At 53.8% G+C, this 13,689-nt stretch overlaps 6 protein-coding genes across 6 annotated transcripts; 4 read left to right on the top strand and 2 right to left on the bottom strand.

The window, feature by feature from the left end:
• Positions 1–1,356: 1,356 nt before the first annotated feature.
• J4E79_005596 (uncharacterized protein) lies at positions 1,357–1,764 on the top strand (the record flags this gene model as incomplete). Its single annotated transcript, XM_049354474.1, has 1 exon — positions 1,357–1,764. One exon carries the CDS (start codon positions 1,357–1,359, stop codon positions 1,762–1,764), a length of 408 nt encoding a protein of 135 aa, XP_049211339.1.
• Positions 1,765–2,277: 513 nt separating this feature from the next.
• J4E79_005595 (uncharacterized protein) lies at positions 2,278–3,282 on the top strand (the record flags this gene model as incomplete). The annotated part of the gene is made up of 1 exon (XM_049354473.1): positions 2,278–3,282. The coding sequence occupies one exon, from the start codon at positions 2,278–2,280 to the stop codon at positions 3,280–3,282; it is 1,005 nt and encodes a 334-aa protein (XP_049211338.1).
• A 1,205-nt stretch (positions 3,283–4,487) lies between these two features.
• MPG1 (mannose-1-phosphate guanyltransferase) lies at positions 4,488–5,819 on the top strand (the record flags this gene model as incomplete). The annotated part of the gene is made up of 5 exons (XM_049354472.1): positions 4,488–4,494; positions 4,546–4,589; positions 4,670–4,816; positions 4,871–5,747; positions 5,800–5,819. The coding sequence occupies 5 exons, from the start codon at positions 4,488–4,490 to the stop codon at positions 5,817–5,819; spliced, it is 1,095 nt and encodes a 364-aa protein (XP_049211337.1).
• A 478-nt stretch (positions 5,820–6,297) lies between these two features.
• Positions 6,298–7,389, bottom strand: J4E79_005593 (uncharacterized protein; the record flags this gene model as incomplete). Its single annotated transcript, XM_049354471.1, has 2 exons — positions 6,298–6,824; positions 6,966–7,389. The coding sequence occupies 2 exons, from the start codon at positions 7,387–7,389 to the stop codon at positions 6,298–6,300; spliced, it is 951 nt and encodes a 316-aa protein (XP_049211336.1).
• Positions 7,390–8,276: 887 nt separating this feature from the next.
• J4E79_005592 (uncharacterized protein) lies at positions 8,277–9,162 on the bottom strand (the record flags this gene model as incomplete). Its single annotated transcript, XM_049354470.1, has 2 exons — positions 8,277–8,489; positions 9,061–9,162. The coding sequence occupies 2 exons, from the start codon at positions 9,160–9,162 to the stop codon at positions 8,277–8,279; spliced, it is 315 nt and encodes a 104-aa protein (XP_049211335.1).
• Positions 9,163–12,269: 3,107 nt separating this feature from the next.
• Positions 12,270–13,021, top strand: J4E79_005591 (uncharacterized protein; the record flags this gene model as incomplete). The annotated part of the gene is made up of 2 exons (XM_049354469.1): positions 12,270–12,294; positions 12,525–13,021. The coding sequence occupies 2 exons, from the start codon at positions 12,270–12,272 to the stop codon at positions 13,019–13,021; spliced, it is 522 nt and encodes a 173-aa protein (XP_049211334.1).
• Positions 13,022–13,689: the final 668 nt, after the last annotated feature.

The following is a 13,689-nucleotide window of genomic DNA, read 5'->3' as shown; positions in this document are numbered from 1 at the left end:
ATTCCTTCTGGATGTTGTAGTCGGACAGGGTGCGACCATCCTCAAGCTGCTTGCCGGCGAAGATCAAGCGCTGTTGGTCCGGGGGAATGCCCTCCTTGTCCTGGATCTTGCTCTTGACATTGTCGATGGTGTCGGAGCTCTCGACTTCGAGCGTGATGGTCTTGCCGGTGACTGTGAGCGTGTTAGCAGCTGAGGCGCAGAGACATGGCGGTGGCGGTGACTACTTACGGGTCTTTACGAAGATCTGCATGTTTGCGGTGTGCTGTGTCTCGGTGTGGGTGTGGTGTTGGTTGGGTAGGACAGCTTATGAGTGGGCTGCAGGAGTGTGAGAGTGGTGTGAGAAGAAGGAAGAGAGGGGACAGGCTGGTTTATATGCAGGCAGGCTGAGGCAGTGAGTGAGTAATGATGCGGCGAGAGCCCGTGCGCCAATCAGCAGCTGCGCACGGGAACATTCCGGCTGCTTCCACACACCGCAGGCAACGGGCCATTACTTGACCTCGCTGTTTGCCATCACTCGGCTTGTCTCTTCACGACGGAGCCTAATCCATTGTCTATTACCTCCTCACTGTGCTCCATCACCGTCGCGGCCGCCCTTCACTGCTACACCGCGCAGGTTCCCCGCTGGCCCACCGCCCGTTATCGCCTGGAGCCTGGACCAGCATGCGCCCGACATGTGACGTAGACGCCACCAAGGCAGCTGCGCCCTTGCCTCTGCGGTCCTCAACCGGCGCCTCCACGGCCGAAGACATTCCATGACACTCGCCATCCAGATCTTGATCAAACTCTGCATCCCGAGTCTTCACCTATCGCGTGGGCAGAGGCCGGCATGGGACACCGGAGTATGGATGCGCGATACGACGTTGCGATTACGGACCCGCTTACTCGCAGCACCCCGCATACCCGGCATGGGTCCGCCGAGCGATTCACCTTCCTGGCTTCAAGTGGCGAGCATCGTCTGGCAAGCTTGAAATCGCGTAGAGAAGATTTCAACCATGCAAGACTGTTGCGCGGCCATCGCGTAGGTCCCGTGGCGCGCAACCTTCCTCTTTGTGAAGGCGCGCTTTTGGCTGGTAGACCAAATCAATTTTGCGATGCGACAACGCATAGCTGCGACACTGTTTCGAATAACGTCGCATCATCTTGACACGACGATACCGACGGTAAGTATCGAAAACGCCACCCAGGCAAGCATCGACAATTGGAAATGTGATGTCACAATGGCGTCGCGGGGTAGGCTCTGCCTTGAACGTGGCGCCATCATCTTGGCCGGCTCACTATTGCAGCACTGCAGTAACTTAGGAACCGCCAACACTTTACCCGATACCAATCTCAGTCATCGCGACATTCGAAATCACTATGACGATGCCAACGCTCACGAACCCGTCCTTGACCGCTGCGATATGCTCGCTCGAACACAAAGCCTGGGCAGCGCTATGCAGTTCCGGCGCCGAACTCGTCCCGCTTCTCTCCAGCAATCCCGTCATGATCTTCCCGAGCGACCTCATCCTGACCTCCGTATCGTCTCCAACAGTCCACAACATGCTTCAAGGCCCCGACTTCGAGCCCTGGAAGTCATACAAACTCAGCCACGATGAAGTCGTTATACTGGGCAAGGACAGCGCGCTGATCTACTACCGCGTAGAGGCGACAAGGGACAGCGAGACGTTCAGGGCCATCTGCTCGAGCGCATGGGTGCTGAAGGGTGCTTCAGAGGGCGTGTCAGGCGATTGGAAGATGGCGCACCACCAGCAGACGCTCATCTAGGGACCTATATTGCTCAGATACCATGTTTTAGGCCGTGGAGTTCTGGAGTTTTTGATACCCGTGGACAGTTCCAAATAGACTGGAGGCAGCTGGTCGCTGTAGAAGCGAGAACTGTGGGTCTTAAAATACGAGCAAGCATACATTGCGGCGGTTGAACATTCTGGCCAGCTACATATACTTAATTATACTGCGGTTCAATACTTCGAAGCCTACGACTCAATGCATCTCCACCTCAAATCACGAGGTTTGGGGTACTCCCGTCCTATAAACCTAAACGCGATAGCTCGAGGCATCTCCACATAGCGCGGGCGCATCGCTAGTGGCCGTCGAGTGACGTATGTGATCTTCCGAAGTTCCGTACAACATTTCAAGGGGCAGCTCGTGAAAGTGCTCACATCACCAGCCACGTTCCCAATTTCAATGAGGATTGCTGTCCTCAGGCAGCTGGGTCAATCTTTGTCATCATCACCGTCTAACGGGATCACATTAGCAGCATCACCACGATTCAGCACAATGGCAGTTACCTACGCAGCCGCCGTCAGCACACCCAACGGCGGGGTTCGGCAGCCTCAAATCCAAGCCCGAGCCTGTTCAGACCCAGATCTACGCGCATCCTTTGAAGCAACGCAAGCACAGCAAAAAGAGCAGGCCAAGAAACCACAACGCCCCGGCGCGGGAATCCGTGCCAAAACGAGTTTCCGCGGCTGGTCAACCAAGAAGGAAGGCAAGACCAGTCCCAAGCAAGCCAACAATGAGCCATACGTCGTGGAAGAAAGTCGACCATCAGGACATTATCCCCGACAAGAACATAGACCGAACACCGCTTCTCAAGACGAACAGGTCTACGTCCTCACGCTCAAACTCACAGATTCTCTAGCCAAACCCATGGACGACATGCGAAACCAGTATTTCCCTAAGCACCTCAACCGCACAGGCGCGCATTTGACGCTCTTCCACGCACTCCCACATTCGCACATGGAAGCGCTAGAACAAGGGCTCGCACAGGTATCGGGGAGCATCCAACCCTTCGACGTCTCAACCGGCAAGCCCTTCCGTATGCGCAAAGGCGTTGGCATCAACGTCGACTCAGGTTACACAAAGATGAAGAACGTCCATGCCGATCTACAATCCCAATGGTCTGAATTCCTCAGCGAGCAAGACGCAGGTGGCTTCCGCCCTCACTGGACCGTCATGAATAAAGTCGATGAGGAGACGAAAGTGGATAGCGCGTTTGCGACGATACGCCAGGAGTTGAGCGAGAGGAACCAGGAGGGTCGTGCCGTGGGCTTGGATCTATGGCGGTATGAACGTGGGAATTGGATTTTCACCAAGGAGTTTGTGTTTGGTGAGGGGCTGGTCAAGACGCCGACGAAGACTGGGAGCCCGCGGAATCAAGGGCAGCGTTTGTCGCCCGAGCAGAGTCCTACGGATGGGCCCGGGAGGAGACCGGGCATGTTCAAGCGGGGGAGTAGTGTGGGGGATGCGTTGAGGTCCATGAGCTTTCGGAAGAGGAGTTGAGATAATACACGAGTCTGTAGGATGTGAGATTGGTTACGAAGTTGTGTATAGTACGTGTTCTGGGCGTTTGTACGGGGAGTTTGTATATTACATGATTCAGAACCAGCGTTCAGCCAATGCATGCGGAGAAGAAATGGTCTGGTTCCGGCATGCCATGTCCATGGTTCGCGATGACCGAGGGGAGTCCCGCTGGCGACCGAAGAACATCGTGGAGACTAGATCAAAATAACGGCAGAAGCGCAGTTCTATTTTATCTGCCCGTATTCAAGACTGCGTAAGCGCATTGGACGCATGATTGTGGCAATCTCGCCACCAACATACGACGCGCGTCGCATGAACGCTGATTGAAGCGGAGCGAACATCGTGAGTGTGGCTGTGAGGGGCCGGATAGAGGTACCATGGATCTGCAGGAATTCAAAACGTCGTGCATTGATGATTGATCAGGTGCACCAAGAGCAACGTGACAGATAGATTGGCGTTTGTCAAAGGCTTGGTAGTGTTCTCGGTCAGCCACAGCTAGCCACATGTCGGCGGTACCAGGGGCGCGGATAGCTTTCAGGGTCCCGACGTGGGGACCGAGGCGTGATCAGAAGATTCTGAGATGACCACGCCGCCCAATTCACAGCTTCACGGGCACGTGGTGCAATTTGCTCTGGAAAAGGGAGAACAGAGCGGTGACCAGCGTCACGTACCCAAGGAGCAGGAATGAGACGAGCTGATTGTTCCCTCGTGATGGGATACGAACTCAGCCTATTAGCAGTCACAACACGAAGCTACTCCCCGAATTAGAAGCGGATAGGGCGAGCGATCAGGAACAGGGCCCATCTGGCCAGGCCACGATCACGATAGCGGTTAGGGAGTTGGTTTAACGAGGCGTAGCGGGACTCGGGGGTTGCGCATGTGGTGGGTGAAAGAAAGGGGAACCGGCGCCGGTGTGAGCTAGAACATTTCCAGGGAAAGCATTAGCTCCGCTAATTGTGGACGCGGGTGCTTCGACGCATATAACCTACAGCTGGCCTCATCACCAACAAGCTCCCTTGTTCTTTGCCCTGCGCTTTCACTCGACCGTGCGACTCTGTTCTTCTTCTATACCCGGCAATTACTGTCTGCCTGTGCTGTGTTGAAGACTTGACTGTTTTCTCCCGTTCCTGCCTGCGACAAAGTTCCTAGTACCTACGCCTTTACACAACTACAACACCACCAATATGAAAGGTACGCTTGGCCAATTGCGACTCTGTTGTGTGTAGCTAACAGCCACTGCAGCCATCATTCTCGTCGGAGGGTTCGGTACCCGTCTGAGGCCTCTCGTAAGCCCTCCTCCCCGCGCAGCGCTCGCTCGAGAGCCCCGCGATGCCAAAAGCAACGGCCATGCTAATGCCAATTGCAGACCCTCACCTACCCCAAGCCGCTCGTCGAGTTCGCGAACAAGCCCATGATCCAGCATCAGATCGAGGCCCTCGCTGCTGCTGGCGTCACAGATGTTGTCCTCGCCGTCAACTACCGCCCGGAGATCATGGCCGAGGCGCTCAAGACAGTGAGTATACCCACCCCTCCGCAAACCAGAGCACACGAATAACCGGCTGCGCAGTATGAGAAGCAATACAACGTGACCATCACATTCTCCGTCGAGACGGAGCCCCTCGGCACCGCCGGCCCCCTCAAGCTCGCCGAGAACGTCCTGGGCAAGGACGACTCGCCCTTCTTCGTCCTCAACGCCGACGTCACCTGCGACTACCCCTTCAAGCAGCTCGCCGAGTTCCACAAGCAACACGGCGACGAAGGCACCATCGTCGTCACCAAGGTCGAAGAGCCCTCCAAATACGGTGTCGTAGTCCACAAGCCCGGCCACGCCTCCAAGATCGACCGATTCGTCGAGAAGCCCGTCGAGTTCGTCGGCAACCGCATCAACGCCGGTATCTACATCATGAACACCAGCGTGCTCAAGCGCATCGAGCTGCGCCCTACATCCATCGAGCAAGAGACTTTCCCTGCGATTGTCAAGGACGGCCTGCTCCACTCCTTCGACCTCGAGGGCTTCTGGATGGACGTCGGTCAGCCCAAGGACTTCCTGTCGGGAACATGCCTCTACCTCTCTTCGCTCGCGCGCAAGAACTCCAAGCTGCTGACCCCCGCTTCGGAACCCTACGTCTACGGCGGCAACGTGCTCATCGACGAGTCTGCCAAGATAGGAAAGAACTGCCGCATCGGTCCCAACGTGACAATCGGCCCCAATGTTGTCATCGGCGACGGTGTGCGTCTCCAGCGCTGTGTGCTGCTCAAGAACAGCCGCGTCAAGGACCACGCTTGGGTCAAGTCGTCGATTGTCGGCTGGAACAGCACCGTGGGCAAGTGGGCGCGTCTCGAGAACGTGACTGTGCTTGGTGATGACGTTACGATTGGTGATGAGGTTTACGTAAATGGTGGTTCGGTTCTGCCGCACAAGTCCATCAAGCAGAACGTTGACAGTAAGATTCCCTTCACATCACGACGTAGATTTCAGTGACTAACACATTCTAGCTCCTTCGATTATCATGTAAACGCACCCACGAGATACCCGGTCGAACGACACGTCGACGCAAATCTTCTACACACTTTTTTTTAATAACGTGTATCTTTCTTGTATATTTCTGCATACACTCCGGCTGGCATATAGAACTGCGTGGTAGTAGCTGTGCATTTTTACAGAGGCGTCTCTACAAACACTCTACATCTCCCCTCTTCAGCATGGGGAGTGCCTTCACGATACGAAAAGCGTCTGGTTTGGTACGGATGAATGGGTGCTATGGGTTGGGTTTAGCGATGGGATACAAGCAAGATTGTGCTTCGGCATGCTGCCTTTTCTCAAGAGGAAACGGGGAAGAATGGGGATGAAGATGGAGATGGGGATGGAGATGGAGATCATGTGTGCATGTACTGTACTGCAGGTATGAATACCAAAAACCTGAAAACAAAGCTTTCCATTTGAAGATTGCGTACAACTACACACTTGTTATCGTTACGTTCACCTACCTTGCCTCACTTATCAGACTTGTGCTTCCCGCAATTATAGTCATCTCCCTCCTTCACATTCTTCTCATTCTTACACGGCTCGCCTTTCGTCGTTCTTCCACTACACTTCACTTTCTGCATATTCTCACCCTTCTTTCTCTTACCGCCTTCCTTGGCTTTTTTTGTCGGTTTTTTAGGAGGGGCTTTCTTTGATCCCGCCTTTGCGTTTTCCTTCTTACTGTTGTTGGTCTTCCTCCCCTTCTTCCCCTTCTCAACTACAGCCGCAACTGGCGAAGGAGGTTCGGGATTCGACGGCGCATCCGATAACTCGTCGTCATCCTCCGGTGACACCACGCGTACTTTCTTCCTTGGCGGAGCCTTGCGCTTATTCTTCTCTTCCTCCTCGCGTTTTCGTTTCTTTGCTGCAGCTACCGCGCGGGCTACAGCAGCATCTGGGGCGTCATCCTCCATACCCGTTTCCGCATCTGTGTGTCCTGCTCGCGGGGCAATACCGACTGGCATACCTCTTCTCTTCGGCTTATTCGCAGGTGGACCTGGGGAAGGAGGGGGTGGAGTGGGACTTTTTGGACCTAGCGGCGATGAAGCCGCTGAGTTGACGTTTGGATCTAGTGGCGAAGAAGCTGCTGAGTTGAATGAGTATACGGAGTGTCCCCACGATGGGGTTCTGTACATACGTTCTATGGGCTCTTCGAGTATGGGGTTCTGGGCCCCGACGAAGCTGGTCTGCGGTTCTCCTTCGTTTTCCCCCTCGTTTCCATCGTTTCCGTGTGGTTCTTCGTCGGCATCCCAATTTATATCATCTGAAAGTGGATCAAGTTCGGGTTCGGGTTCGTCGGTGTCGGACTCTGTGGGTGAGCCCGGCGGTGGCCAGGTGTATCCCACGACTCCTGGCGCTGCTTCTGCTTCTTGGGTTGGCTCTGCCTTTTGGACTGGCTCTACATCTTGGGTTGCGGCTACTTGTTGGGTTGCGGCTGCTTCCTGCTTGACCTTTGGTTTGTAGTCTTCTGGTTCTGGCTCTGAGCTACTGGAGGAGGAGGCGGAGGAGTCATACGTTGGTAGGCCCGGTAAGGATGGTGCTTGACCCTTTTTTGGTGACATGGTTCCTGTGCTGAAATTTCAGCGGGCACCTGTTCAGGAGGTAAGGAAGAATTGGAAAGGTTTTCCGGTTTTGTTGATGTTATCGTGCTGGTGAGTTTAGTGTTTGAGTTTATGTCGAAGACTATTGCGTGCCCATGAGGTCGTTCAGATTTGCTATCTAGGTAAATAGGGATGTGGTTGAGTGCAATTCCACTCTTATGAGTAGCCGGAGATGACCACGATACACGGGTATCTTTTGTTGGACAGTAAAGATGTTGTCTCTTTCTTCTGGTGAAAGAAGCGGAATCAATTTGATTGTGACATTGTATACTGGCTTTGGTCATTGTAAGTCGGCATAAAATACTCTTTGTGGTTATGGCTTTGTTTCTGTGCTTGGTGAGCAGCTTCAGCAGATGTTTCACTCATGGTTGACATGTCTTGTGCGTGGCAGTAGATGATCTTCATCAAAGACTATCTGAAATCAAGATTTCAGACTATTGACTTTGCCTGGAAGTCAGGCAGTTATCTTAACCCGAAGTTTCGGGCGAGACGATAGAAGAACTCAAGCTCGTACTGTTCGGTTTGCACGTAAACCATCGGAGTTGTCTTAGACAAAGATGTTGGACCAGACAAAGAAGGGCCGAGTAATGAGACTGCAGCTAGGTCTGATGCCATCAATCCTCGTTATCACGTTCCATGCTTTGTCGAAACGTTTTTCTGGCCGAGTAGGACTCTTCGTTTCCCTACTCAGCTGATGCTGTCGTGGGGACTTCCAAGGTTGCGTCGGCATATGCGCTATCTTTCGTCATTTCTGGCATCATCACAACAGAAAACAAAGTTTGCCATGTGTTACTCTTTCGATTCCATGTATTCCACTACAGCGCTCAACACCCCACATGCCAGCCCCTCTATGCCATATCCGAGTAGAGGACGAGCGGCGGCGAGTTGACCTTCGGCTTAAAGTGCGCCTTGATCTTAGCATGTGCCTCATCCTGGTTGTCGTAGTAGTCCATATCCTCCTTAGACTCGAATATGCAACGCGCCAGCATCGTGTAGCCCTGGCTGCGCGGGTCGTCATAGGTGGCATTGGCTTGTGCAAGCTGGATGTACGTCTTGCCGTCCTGCACAAAAACACAATGACGTTAGCATGCATCCTCTCGATAAGCAGCAACAAACAACAAACGGCGGACGACGATAGCCTCGGAAGTCAGTCGGTGCGGAGGCTGTCGGTATATCTCTAGCGTCAGTCTGTCCATCGTGAGGCTTCAATGGATCCAAGGCGGCCGATATGTGCGTCGTGACTCGGAGTTGATCCCGCGCGCTCGCTGGTGTCGCCCGCTTGCTGCAGCCTCGTCACCCCCACCCCATTTCTCCTAGCCGCGGCAATATTTCCAGCGATTACCCGCCAGGGACATTGCTCCGCGCGCGCGAAGAGGAGGGTTGACGCCATTATCCGCTCTTTTCTTATCGAGGGAGTAAGATGGAAATAGCCCGAGGGCGACTAGAATAAATCTGGGGTCCCGACGTGACGAGATGGTCCGTCGTGCAGGGGGCGGGCGGTATGGACTGCACGTTCGATGGATATGTGCTGGCCGTAACTCGGCTGAGAAAGCGGGTATGTATGGAGATCTGGAAGGGGAATGGGAGGACTTGGAGGGAATGTTGGCGAGTCAAGAGAGGGCTTCGACGTACCTTTTTCGCGTCTTGGGCGAGAGTGTTGTACATCTGGATGGCTTCTTTGACCATGTCCTGGTCGGGGATCTTGAACATGGTGAGGCGGACGATCTTAGGCATCTTGACGGTTGTCGGTTCTGGTGATTGGAGAGAAGCTGTAGTGGTGGTTTGTATGGTTCAGCTCGTTGTATGAATGTGTGTATATTATGTATGAGGCTGTCAAGTTGGTATATCTAGGTACTCTGTCGGACTCCGGAGTAGGCGGAGAGCCATTCGAAACGTCAACGTCAACGTCGGTTCCCCTACGCTTTGCACAGCGTATTGTTCAAGACGTAGTACATACTCCATCTACGGTCTAATTACATTTGCTTTTTGCGGATGCCGTAGTCTGGCCGTTCACCCCGCGTACTGCGGCTGTACGACGGGTGGTCTGCTTGTGAGCTGACAGCAATTACGTAGCCTGTCTACTACGAGACGGCGAGGCGTACATTCTCGATGCGCAAACCATGCCTGTCTCGATAGTCTGAAACGTGTCACTAGAGAGGGAAAGTCGGTTTGAATCGTGGGGTAACTGATGCTACTGACAGTAGACGACAAACACCGCTATCCGATGCCGGTGAAGGATGGCAGTCATATGCTGTTAGACGTCACACATGGAGCGTGGAAAGAGCTGGCCAGAGCCTTTACCGCATCCTCGAGCTGTGTAAGGGTGAATGGACCCTGAGGGGCTGCAATCTGCAATGTCGAGATTCGGAGGGTCGGGACGGTGCGTTGTGTCCCTCATCGAGCATCGGTAATGGACGCGAAACCCGGCCCCTCTAGATTGATTACCCTGCACCACACCCGGCTGCAGCACCACCTCTCACCGCGCGAGGCTGAACAGGAGGGTGAGGGTGCTCTTGGTTGGAAAAGCGCTCGAACATGTGGGTCTTCAGTAGCCTATTGATGGAATCAGGCCGATTCGAAGACGACATGTCCACGACAGGACGCCTCCAGGGCCGACAACTCTGCGGTCCAAATGGCCGCCCTCTCACGCAGTCGAGTAGGTCAAAGAACAGCCTTCTTTGCTAATGCGTAGTGTCAAGAATTGATGCGCAGAAAGAGGGGCGCATGGTTGACAGCGCTGGCTTCTTCACCGCCTGTTTTGCAGCTTGGGGCGGGTGGCCGTGCTGGCGCGCTCGCGTCATCCACAGATCTCCCGCGCGTGCGACATAGTTCTGAAGCTCGTTCACTCATCTCCGCGCTGATTCTGCTGGCCTTGGACGCGCTCGTCTGGACTTCAAACGCTATTCTTTGTCCAATATATCAGTGGCTGTTCCTTGCGCTTCGTTGCCGCTATTCACAAGCGCCATCGTCCCGCTCCATGTATCAACCACCATCTTGGATCGGCGCCAGACAGAAGCGGTCCTTACTGGGACCTGGGACCTAGCCATGCACCGCTGCCTGTCGTGAACCGCGCCGGCCTATCGAATCGTCCGAATTTTGCTTCCGCTCCACGACGACTTGCTCTGTGCACCCTCAACCTTTGTACTGCTGCTATCCACTTCGCGGCAGGTCAATTGTCGAGTACGCTCTGCAGCCGCCCGACGCATGATCCCTTTGTGTCGATTCGAAAATTTCCCCCCAAAGCTCCAGACCCGTTCGTGCTGAGCTTGGCATCCTGCTATCTTCAATGTCTTGACTTCGGCAAAGTGGGGACTGCTTGATGCCCTACCACCAGTCTTGAACATGGGGATCCCAGGGTCTGTGAACTCTTCATCTCTGTCTCTCTCGATTGACCGGGATCGCGTGCGCGAGAACGCCTGGCCCCTCCAGCTGTCCTCTCCTCGTCAATCATCGCCTGTCAAACCGTACTCCACTACGTCTCGCGAACGTGCTTGAGCGCCATCAGACAGTCTCCGCAATGCCAATTTATGCCTGCATGCACACGGCTTACAGCTAACAGCCGTTGACCCTTTCCCTATTCGAGCTGCAGGCGCGTTTCCCAGTAGCGATATTCAGAGGACCGTGCTTTCTGCATGTATGCGTTGGCAGTGACGCTTGATGCTTTCTGGTAACACCAACCCCAGGTATCTCCTCGAACCCTCGAACGCATCAATCAACTCGTCTCGCTCGCCCCTGGGGCTGTCGGGTAGCTCCATGCTATGCCTGTTGTGACGCGTTCTCGCTTCGAGCCACTATGCTTTGCATTGTCTTGCAGTCACACAATCGTGTCCAACTCCTCTCCAGTCGCGACTCTGGCGGTTGGTACCCTAGCCGATTAGCAGTCCCATTTTTTTGCTGCACGTCTGGTCTGGTCTCTGATTCCTTTCAGACCCTGCCTCCCAAACCATACGCCGATATCACGCATTCTGTTGCCAAGATTTCAGGGTATCGGTACACTTGACAAAGGGTGCAGAGTCTGACGTATTTGCGTTCTCCCCTCACTTTGCATATTGCATTAGTGGGCCCAGTGCATCCGGGAGATACGAGCAAAGAGTGCTGTTAGGATGCACGTCTGCCACCTCGTTGTTTATGCGCCCATCCTAGGCGTCTAAACCTGCACAATGCCGATCGAGACATGTCCAGCCTTGGGAAAACGGGTTACAGCAATTGTGTCCGATCGCCAGCCGTTTTTTCACTGCGCTACTGCGTGCAGCACGGTGGCAAGAGCGAACCGGTCAGGCTGTACCTTTTGAGGTTTGAGTCTCTTACTAGCTAAAATTCTGGAACCTCTACCGTTGGCTACCTTCTCGCCAGCACATACTATGGGTCTCCCTCATTCAGAGCCGCAACAAGACCCGCAGATTATCCATTTCCACAAGCCCAATTGCCCCTCCGTTTTTACTGGTGGGCGAGACGCGCTTGGATACATGCTACACTCGCCTGCTGCAATATATTCCTCCATCCCACAGTAGGCACATATGCTTCCCCCATCCCCGTCCGACTGACTGCAAGCCGCTCCCTCTACCTTGCTCTTCATACATCAACGCTTTTCATCTCTTTTGTACAGCTGTCAATGCTTTATTGGCAACTGTCACCCACACCCTAAAAGCATTTACTGTCGTACAACCACTGCCACGGATACCTTCTCGGCCTACTATCGTCGCCACCAACGAACGCTTGCCAGTTCAGCAATACTCCGCAGCAGTAGTCTTGCCCTCAGACTGACAGCTCACCATCGAAGCGCCATCAGTCGTTCCAATCGCTCCATTACACGTCAATAATCCTTTTCGACCACCTCCAACATGTTCTACGTTATGTACCTGACAGGTTAGTGCTAGAGCTGTTCCTTTTCTTTTTAGACAGTTGGTACCACATAGCCGGATCTAGTTGAGCCAAATGAGGTCTTGACGACATGGCAATTGGTGCAAGACTCATGGGTGATAGCCCTGTCTAGTGTAGGGGATCCACACAACGGGGTGGAAGACCATGTCCAAGACTTTGCAGCACGATAGCAGATTCAATGTGTGTGTGTACTGGTTGCTGACCCTCGGATATAGGTCTTTGCCAAAGGCGCCACTGGCCTGACCCACTTTTCCAAACCTACCGAACACGCTACGGTTACGGATCAACAGTCAGAGTAAACAACCGAGAGTACTCCACGGATGTTGAATACGAAAGCGAAGAGCTAGCCAAGAATGCCGCCGCCACCCGAGCCTACATGATCTGCCGCAACTTCTCGGTAAACGATGGAATGTACCCAGGACAACGGCCCGGCCAGGGCGCACAAGGACTGCCAACACCGATAGGAGCGGGTCGACGCAATACTTCCTCATCCAACGACTACGACAGCTCCAGTACCACCAGTGGCGGCACCAGCCCAAGAAGCTCCGACTGTGGTCTCGATGCTGCACAGGCAGCCGCGGCAGGAGGACGACGACCCAGCAAGGCTTCTGTCGCGCCATCAACTACCTCGGCATGCTACTGCGGTCGCGGATATGTCCGTGCTTACGAGAGATGCTCAGGATGTCTCCAAGAGGCGGGATACAGGGTGTAAGATATCGATAGACTTCGCTTCCCTCGACGGGATCCACACCAAGCAACAACGAAACCAAAACCTTACGACGACCGCATCGAACCAAAAGACTTGAAGAGCTCGAGCTCAGCGATACCACGATTCCTACGACTCTGCATCCCTTACGGCCTTGCTACGAGCTTATCTTTATCCAGTACTGCGGTGATATCTTATCGGGCCCGGACGCCTTGTTCCTACCCCATCGAAACGAGCTGGGCTATGTAACGACCACCATACCCACGCCCATTTTCCTTACCCTGATCTTGCTCTTCCTCCCCAGCGGGGCTGCATAGCGACGGCATTGAAGCGTTTTTAGCGAAAAACCTGTTCCTCTTGTTGCTTCTTGGATCAGCAACCACCTTTCCCTTGATCCTGGGTTGGCTTCTTCATTTTCGCGCTCACGAAATTGCTCTCATATATTACGATGATGACCTTTTCCTTGATGTTCTCTTTTGGTTTTCGACTGTTTTGTCTGATGATTGAGCCAAAGATGAAAGATGTATGAAAGAAGATCACATGATGATGTTGGCCACGCGGCTATATAACGATGATGCTTATGATGGCTATGAAATTATATACCTTGTTCTGCTATTGCGTCGCTTCTGTTGGCGCGAACGATTGAATTGAGTTTCGGCCCCCAATTTCACGAC

The sequence above is a fragment of the Alternaria viburni genome, assembly GCF_023758015.1.
Source record: "Alternaria viburni strain BMP 2772 chromosome Unknown scaffold_10, whole genome shotgun sequence".
NCBI classification, from domain to species: Eukaryota; Fungi; Ascomycota; class Dothideomycetes; order Pleosporales; family Pleosporaceae; genus Alternaria; species Alternaria viburni.
This window is presented reverse-complemented; position numbering and strand designations above follow the sequence as displayed.